Below are 8,220 nucleotides of genomic sequence, written 5' to 3' on the forward strand. Positions count from 1 at the left end.
CGGGTCTTGGTGTTGGAGCCCCCGGCGGGCGCTAGCAAGTCCGCGGATATTTACAGCCGCGCCGGGCGCTGTAAGGCCCCCCCTCCAGGTCACTCTCAACCCCGCAATTCGGGCGGGAGAAGTCGACGTTGCCGGTGCCCCGCAAAGCAGTCTCCCACCGGGGACCCGCGAGCTCCCGGTGTCACCATCCACCGGAATCGGGTCGCAGCAGCTCGCCGCCGCAGCTCTCCACGCTCCGAAGCTGGTTAGCTCCACGATGGTAGGTCCGCAGCTCCACAGCGGTAGGTCCGCAGCTCCACAGGCTCCACAGGCTCCGTGACTTCAGCCCCCATGTCGCTCCGGTTCGAGGCCGCTCCACGGCTCTAGGCCCCAACGGCAACGGAGACCCGACAGGGAAAAGGTCGGGTCTCCATGCAGGGAAGAGATTTAAAAGTTTCCCCCACCCCCCAAACATACACATTTAAAAACCCACTACAAACTAAACCCTCAACAGGACAAAAAAAAAAAAAAATATACACACAGACTGCAGAGGCCGCTGCGACGTCGGTCGCGCCGCCCACATTTCACCCATGCACTAGTGATGTGCAATCCCATCCTACAAATTAACGTACAAACCTGCACATCTTTGGGATGTGCGAGGAAACCGGAGCACCTGGAGAAAATCCACAGTCACAGGGTGAATGTGCAAACACCATACCGACATCAGAAGTTGTGAGGAACAAACCCGGGCCTCTGGCGCTGTGAGGCGGCAACTCTACCGCTGTGCCACCCACGCCGTGATTGCTGTATCCTAGGCTTGGTCGCGAGCTCCTCGCTGTGAAACGGTGTGATTGTGATTGTGTTTCCCTTGTTCCCAGGGCACTTCCGGGGCCCGGACCAGCAGATCGTTCTCAACACCAAACACGGAGTGGAGGCCAAGAACTATGAAGACGTAGGTCACCGCACCTCCTTCTATGCGTGGGGTGGGCGTTCTACGGGAGGGGGGCGTGAGCTCACCGGGTTGAGAGGGGGAGTGTTTGTGGGTGTGCAAGAGTGTGTGCGTGCACAGAGTTTGAGGGCCGCTGTCTAGTGGGGGGAGAGACGTGATCACGGGAGATGATGTGCTAATGCACGCTCGATACTTTGGCAGGGGGGCGGGCACGGTCCAGTTGCGGGGACATGGCGCTGCTGGTAGAGCCACTGCCTTGTAACGCCAGAGACCCGGGTTCAACCCTGACCTTGGGTGCTGCCTGCCTGTCTGCGTGTGTGTGGAGTTTGCACATTCTCCCTGTGACTGCATTGGTTTCCTCTCGTGTTCCCAAGACGTGCGGGTTTGTAGGTTAGTTTAGAGATGCAGCGTGGAGTCCACGCCGGCCATCGATCACGACCTACAAACCCGCACGTCTTGGAAACGCGAGAGGGAGCCCACGCGGCAGTAGTAGGAGAAAACCGAGCTCCCGGAGGTAATCCAAACGGTCACAGGGAGAACGTGCAGGCTCCACACAGACAGCACCCGAGGTCAGAATCGAACCAAGGTCTCTGGCGTAGTTCAGCAGTGGCTCTACCAGCTGCGCCACTGTAAAACTGGCAAATTTCCACCTTAGTGTGTAGGGAGCGGGTGAGAAAGTGGGATAACATAAGGCAAGGCAAGTTTATTTGTATAGCACCTTTCAACAACAAGGTAATTCAAAGTGCTTTACATAAAACATTAAAAGCATTGGAAAGAAACACATATAAAATGACATTTAGATGTTAAACGATTATTAGATTATTCAGATAAAATAATTACAAAATTAAAAGCAATCAAATAAAATATTTAAAATAGAATAAAACCAGGAATAGAAGTTACAGTGCAGTATAGGTAATTAATAAATTGTATTGTTTACTGAAAGGCAGCGGCAAACAGAAAAGTCTTCAGTCTAGATTTAAAAGAGCTGAGAGTTGCAGCAGACCTGCAGTTTTCTGGGAGTTTGTTCCAGATATGTGGTGCATAAAAACTAAATGCTGCCTCTCGATGTTTAGTTCTGACTCTGGGGACACAGAGCAGACCTGTCCCAGATGTTCTGAGAGGTCTGGGTGGTTCGTAGCTAAGCAGAAGATCAGAAATGTATTTTGGCCCTAAACCATTCAGTGCTTTGTAAACCAACAGTAGTATTTTGAAATCAATTCTTTGACAGACAGGAAACCAGTGTAAAGACCTCAGAACTGGAGTAATGTGATCTACTTTTTTGGTCTTAGTGAGGACTCGAGCAGCAGCGTTCTGAATTAACTGCAGCTGTCTGATCGACTTTTTAGGGAGACTTGTAAAGACACTGTTACAGTAGTCGAGCCTGCTGAAGATAAATGCATGGACAAGTTTTTCCAAATCCTGCTGAGACATAAGTCCTTTGATCCTTGATATATTCTTTAGGTGATAGTAGGCTGACTTTGTGACTGTTTTTATGTGGCTGTTGAAGTTCAGGTCTGAGTCCATGACTACTCCTAAGTTTCTGGCTTGGTTTGTTGTTTTTAGCATTACCATTTGAAGCTGGGTGCTAACTTTTAATCGTTCTTCCTTGGCTCCAAAAACAATTATTTCAGTTTTTCTTTGTTTAATTGGAGAAAATTCTGGTTCATCCAATCGTTGATTTGCTCAATGCATCTACTCAGTGCTTGTATTGGACTATAGTCTCCTGGTGATATTGTTATGTAGATTTGTGTGAATGGGCGATCGATGGTCGGCGTGGACTCGGTGGGTCAAAGGGCCTGGCTCCATGCTGTATCTCGGCAGCGCGGTGGCGCAGCGGGTAGAGCTGCTGCCTCACAGCGCCAGAGACCCGGGTTCGATCCTGACCTCAGGTGCGTTCTGTACGGAGATGGCCAGTGTCTCTGTGCGTCAGGGGTGGGATTGCAGTGGAGGTGGGCGGTTGTCCTGGCTTTCTATCCACGGAGGGATGGACGGTGTTTTTGGGGCAGTCTGCAAGTACGCTTGTCTCTCCCCGTCAGGTCGCGAAGGCGGAGAAGCTGAAACCTCTGGAGGTGGAGCTACGGCGGCTGGAGGACCTGTCTGAGGCGATCGTCAACGACTTTGCCTACATGAAGCAGCGGGAAGAAGAGATGAGGGACACCAACGGTGAGCGCAGCCCCTCCACTGGGCAGCCAGCTGGACTGTCCCTGACTCCTGCATGCCACTTTCTCAGTCACTGCGGTAGAGTTGCTGCCTCACAGCGCCAGAGTCATAGAGTGATACAGTGTGGAGACAGGCCCAACTTGCCCATGCCGGCCAACAATGTCCCAGGGGCACTCATCACACCTGCCCGCGTTTGGTCATATCCCCCCAAACCTGTCCTATCCACATAGCTTTTGCACAATCTGCAAGCATTGCCACTTTTCATTTCACTGCACATCTCGTATGTGTATGTGACAAATAAACTTGACTATTTCAATAGACAATATAGAAACATAGAAAATAGGTGCAGGAGTAGACCATTTGGCCCTTCGAGCCTGCACCGCCATTCAATATGATCATGGCTGATCATCCAACTCAGTATCCCGTACCTGCCTTCTCTCCATACTCCCTGAGACCTTTAGCCACAAGGGCCACATCTAACTCCCTCTTAAATATAGCCAATGAACTGGCTTCAAATACATAGAAACATAGAAATTAGGTGCAGGAGTAGGCCATTCGGCCCTTCGAGCCTGCACCGCCATTCAATATGATCATGGCTGATCATCCAACTCAGTATCCCGTACCTGCCTTCTCTCCATACCCTCTGATCCCCTTAGCCACAAGGGCCACGTCTAACTCCCTCTTAAATATAGCCAATGAACTGGCCTCGACTACCCTCTGTGGCAGAGAGTTCCAGAGATTCACCACTCTCTGTGTGAAAAAAGTTCTTCTCATCTCGGTTTTAAAGGATTTCCCCCTTATCCTTAAGCTGTGACCCCTTGTCCTGGACTTCCCCAACATCGGGAGCAATCTTCCTGCATCTAGCCTGTCCAACACCTTAAGAATTTTGTAAGTTTCTATAAGATCCCCTCTCAATCTCCTAAATTCTAGAGAGTATAAACCAAGTCTATCCAGTCTTTCTTCATAAGACAGTCCTGACATCCCAGGAATCAGTCTGGTGAACCTTCTCTGCACTCCCTCTATGGCAATAATGTCCTTCCTCAGATTTGGAGACCAAAACTGTACGCAATACTCCAGGTGTGGTCTCACCAAGACCCTGTACAACTGCAATAGAACCTCCCTGCTCCTATACTAAAATAGGTGCAGGAGTAGGCCATTTGACCCTTCGAGCCAGCACTGCCATTCACTGTGATCATGGCTGATCATCCACAAGCAGTACCCTATTCCTGCCTTCTCCCCATATCCCTTGACTCCGCTATCTTTAAGAGCTCTATCTAACTCTCTCTTGAAAGCATCTAGAGAATTAGCCTCCACTGCTTTCTGAGGTAGTTGTTGGGATAGTCCCAGCCTCAACTACCTCCTCTGGCAGCTTGTACCATACACCCACCACCCTTTACGTGAAAAAGTTACCCCTCAGATTCCTATTAAATCTTTTCCCCTTCACCTTAAACCTATGTCCTTTGATCCTCGATTTACGTACTCTGCGCAGGCATCCGATCTATTCCCCTCATGATTTTATACAGAAGTTAACACATGATGTGTAGGAAGGAACTGCAGATGCTGGTAAAAACCAAAGATAGACAAAAAAAAAAAGCTGGAGTGACTCAGCGGGACAGGCAGCATAGGTGACGTTTCGGGTCGAGACCCTTCTTCAGACTGAGGGGTCAGGAGAAAGGGAAACAAGGGGTATAGATTGGGTGATACAGCTTGGGCAGCTTACAACCTGGCGGTATGAGTATTGATTTCTTTCAAAAGCCTTGCTTTCCCTCTGTCTCTGTCCCTCCCCCACCCTAGTTCGACTAGTTTCACTGTAGTTCTGATTAATTTTACTGATTGTATGCCTTCAGCTAACAATGGACTATTCTACATGTCCTTATCATCGTCTGCTTTGATCTGTCGTTTTCACTCCTTTCCTTTCCATATGCCTCGGTTCCCTCTCCCCTGACTGTCTGAAGAAGGGTGTCGACCCGAAACGTCACCCATTCCTTCTCTCCAGAGATGCTGCCTGTCTGTCCCGCTGAGTTACTCCGGTATTTTGTGTCGACGAGAGATATAGAAAGACAAAGGATTGAAAGATATGCGAAAAGCTTCATTGACCAAGGAAAATAGAGACAACAATGGTCCATTGTTGGCTGTTGGGAAGGTGATAATGAGTTGTTCAGACAGTGAAAGTCAACAGGACTACAATGAAACTAGTACGACGACTAGGGTGGGGGAGGCACGGAGAGAGAGGGGGAGCAAGGGTTACTTGAAGTTAGATAAATCAATATTCAATTATTTCTGCTCCGCGTGGCTCCGTGACTTGACAACCATTGAGGAGCTTAATTCTCTCTCTCTCTCTCTCTCTCTCTCCCCGCAGAATCGACAAGTGCCCGTGTCCTGTACTTCAGCATCTTCTCCATGTGCTGTCTGGTCGGCCTGGCCACTTGGCAGGTCTTCTATCTCCGTCGCTTCTTTAAAGCCAAGAAGCTAATTGAATAACGGTGATCAGAGCTGTGTGTGTGAGTGCGTGCGTGTTCAGCAATGTATGTCTGACTTGGGGGGCAGAGATGAATGATAACGTACCATTGTTTCTTCGTATTAAATGCAGTGCTTTAAGTATTTGATCCAGGGGTTGTATTTTTAATCTGCAGCACTGCGGTCGATAATTGACCTGTGGTCATGGCTAGAAGCCTCTCTAAATCTTTTGGGCAAACACGTAAACCTTCCCCATCGGGAAGATGTGCTTCAGCTTGAGAAGGAGGCACAGAGTGCTGGAGCAGCTCGTTCGGGTCGGGCAGCATCTCTGGAGAGGGCACCTGATGAAAGATACCGACAGCGGTAGAGTTGCTGCCTCAACAGCGCCAGAGACCCGGGTTCAGTCCCAATCTCTGGTGTGGAGTGTCCTCATTCTCCGTGTGACCGCATGGGTTTTCTCCGGGTGCTCCGGTTTCCTCCCACACTCCAAAGACGTCCATGTCTGTAGATTAATTGGCTTTGGTAAGAATTGTAAATTGTTCCTAGTGTGTAGGATAGTGCTGGTGTATGGGGTGATCGCTGGTCGGCGCGGACTCGATGGGCCGAAGGGCCTGTTTCTGCGTTGGATCTCTAAACTAGACTAAGTACCCGAAACGCCAGTCTGAAGAAGGGCCCTGACCAAAAACGTCATCTATCCATGTTCTCCAGAGATGCTACCTGACCCGCTGAGTTACTCCAGCACTTTGTGTCTTCTTTTGTGAACCAGCACCTGCAGTTCCTTCTTTCTGCACCTCTGCTTGTCTTGGTTCACTCTCCAGGGGAAAGTTGAGCAATCACTAAGATTTGTAGAAATTCTTTTCCACAGGCTGACACAGTCAAAAACCGAGCATGCCGGGAAAATTCGTCAGTCGGCATCTACAGTCGTTACAGCGACGTGCCTCAGAGTCGGATCCCGATCTCTGGTGCGGTCTGTGTGTGGAGTTTGCACATTCTCCCTGTGACCCCGTGGGTTTCCTCTGGGTGCTCTGGTTTCCTCCCGTATCCCACAGAAAATAGAGGTTTGTGCATTAATTGGCCCTTTGTAAATTGCCCCTTAGGGTGCAGGGAGTGGGTGAGGAAGTGAGAAAACGTGGAATTAGTGTGAACTGGTGATCGATGGTTGGCGTGGACTCGGTGGGCCAAAGGGCTTGTTTTCACGCTGTGTCAATCAATCAATCAATCAATCAATCAATAACCTGCAGAAAGGGATTTTCCTGGATATTTAGTTTTGTTTTAAGTTCTCCAGTTCCTCCCCAATTTGTCCATTTTCATCTTCTAGAGCTACGAATAGCTTGCAAGATCGCTGTTGTCATTTGACAACGGCCAAGAAAGAAATCTGCGGAAGACTTAAATAGATGCGGCCCCTTGGCGCAGCGGTAAGGTTGTTGCCTTACAGCGCTTGCAGTGCAGGAGATCGGAGTACGTTCTCCCCGTGACCGCGTGGTTTTTTCCAAGATCTTCGGTTTCCCCCCCAAGCTCCAAAGGTTTGTAGGTTAATTGGCTGGGTAATAAGTGGAAAATTGTCCCTAGTGTATGTATGTAGGATAATGTTAATGTGCGGGGATCGCTGGTCGGTGCAGACTCGGTGGGTCGAAGGGCCTGTTTCTGCGCTGTATCTCTAAACTAAACAGGAAAATAATCTTTTAAAAACGCAAAAATAATTTATCTTCTCACTTAAATCGGTTACAGTGGATCCTTTCCCTCGATGTGAGAAATACTGTCGTTTCCTCTAGAGTTAAAGATATTGACCTCCATGGTCTCCAAACCTACTGAGAATGAAGTGATTCATCCCAGCTTGAATCCAGAGGGGGCCATTCCCCAGATCCAGCTGCCTGCCTGAAGGTTATTTCTTTGGTTGAGATCTTTGCTTGGAAACAGGCCCACGCTGAGAATCGAGTGACCATTTGCGCAAATCCTGTTAATGCTGATAATGCATGAATTTTTATGGGGGCCACCGTAAAACAGTTCCAGTTTCTGGCTCGTGAGCGACTGTCTTGAGCGGGTCCATCCGCGGGAGCAAGGAGCACGTGCGTTACTTCCCGAGATCCATGCTCGTGAGCTGAAAAAATTAAGGCGGGGGGGGGGGGGGGGGTCGTCTTATTTCTTATCAAGATTTGCACGTTACTAAAGTCAGGCTGCCCCCCTCACTCCATCGCTTGGAGGAGTCGACTTTTCGGTGATTTGATGCCAGGGTTTGAGTTGGTGGAAGAGAGTGTGGGTAGGGCGGGAAAGCAAGTGGCTGGGGCTTTTACGAGCGGCCATAGTTAGGCCGTTCAACTGGGGCTCTCGCGACTGCAATGTGTGACGGGGGGGGGGGGGGTGTCGGTCTGTGGTCTTTCACTGTAAAAACGTTTTGTTCTTCAGAGATCGTTCTGTGCGGAAATTGTAAGAATAAAATTCTCTTTGAATTGGATGTTGTGTCGGAGTCTATTTTGTTACCTTGCATGTGGAGCAGTACAGCACACGGGATAGCCACAAAAAGCTGGAGCAACTCGGAGGGACAGGCAGCATCTCTGGTGAGTAGGATTCAGTCTCGACCCAAAACGTCACCCATTCCTTCTCTCCAGAGATGCTGCCTGTCCCGCTGAGTTACCCCAGCTTTTTGTGTCTATCTTCGGTTTAAACCAAAGATCCTA

The 8,220-nt window shown here is 49.5% G+C and overlaps 1 protein-coding gene across 1 annotated transcript; it reads left to right on the forward strand.

The window, feature by feature from the left end:
• Nucleotides 1-823: 823 nt before the first annotated feature.
• LOC116968453 (transmembrane protein Tmp21-like) lies at nt 824-5,694 on the forward strand (the record flags this gene model as incomplete). Its single annotated transcript, XM_033015218.1, has 3 exons — nt 824-931; nt 2,965-3,091; nt 5,448-5,694. Coding segments are annotated over 3 exons (357 nt in total), but the record flags the coding sequence as incomplete, so codon positions are not given.
• Nucleotides 5,695-8,220: the final 2,526 nt, after the last annotated feature.

The sequence above is a fragment of the Amblyraja radiata genome, chromosome 45 (genome assembly GCF_010909765.2).
Source record: "Amblyraja radiata isolate CabotCenter1 chromosome 45, sAmbRad1.1.pri, whole genome shotgun sequence".
In the NCBI taxonomy this organism is placed as follows: domain Eukaryota; kingdom Metazoa; phylum Chordata; class Chondrichthyes; order Rajiformes; family Rajidae; genus Amblyraja; species Amblyraja radiata.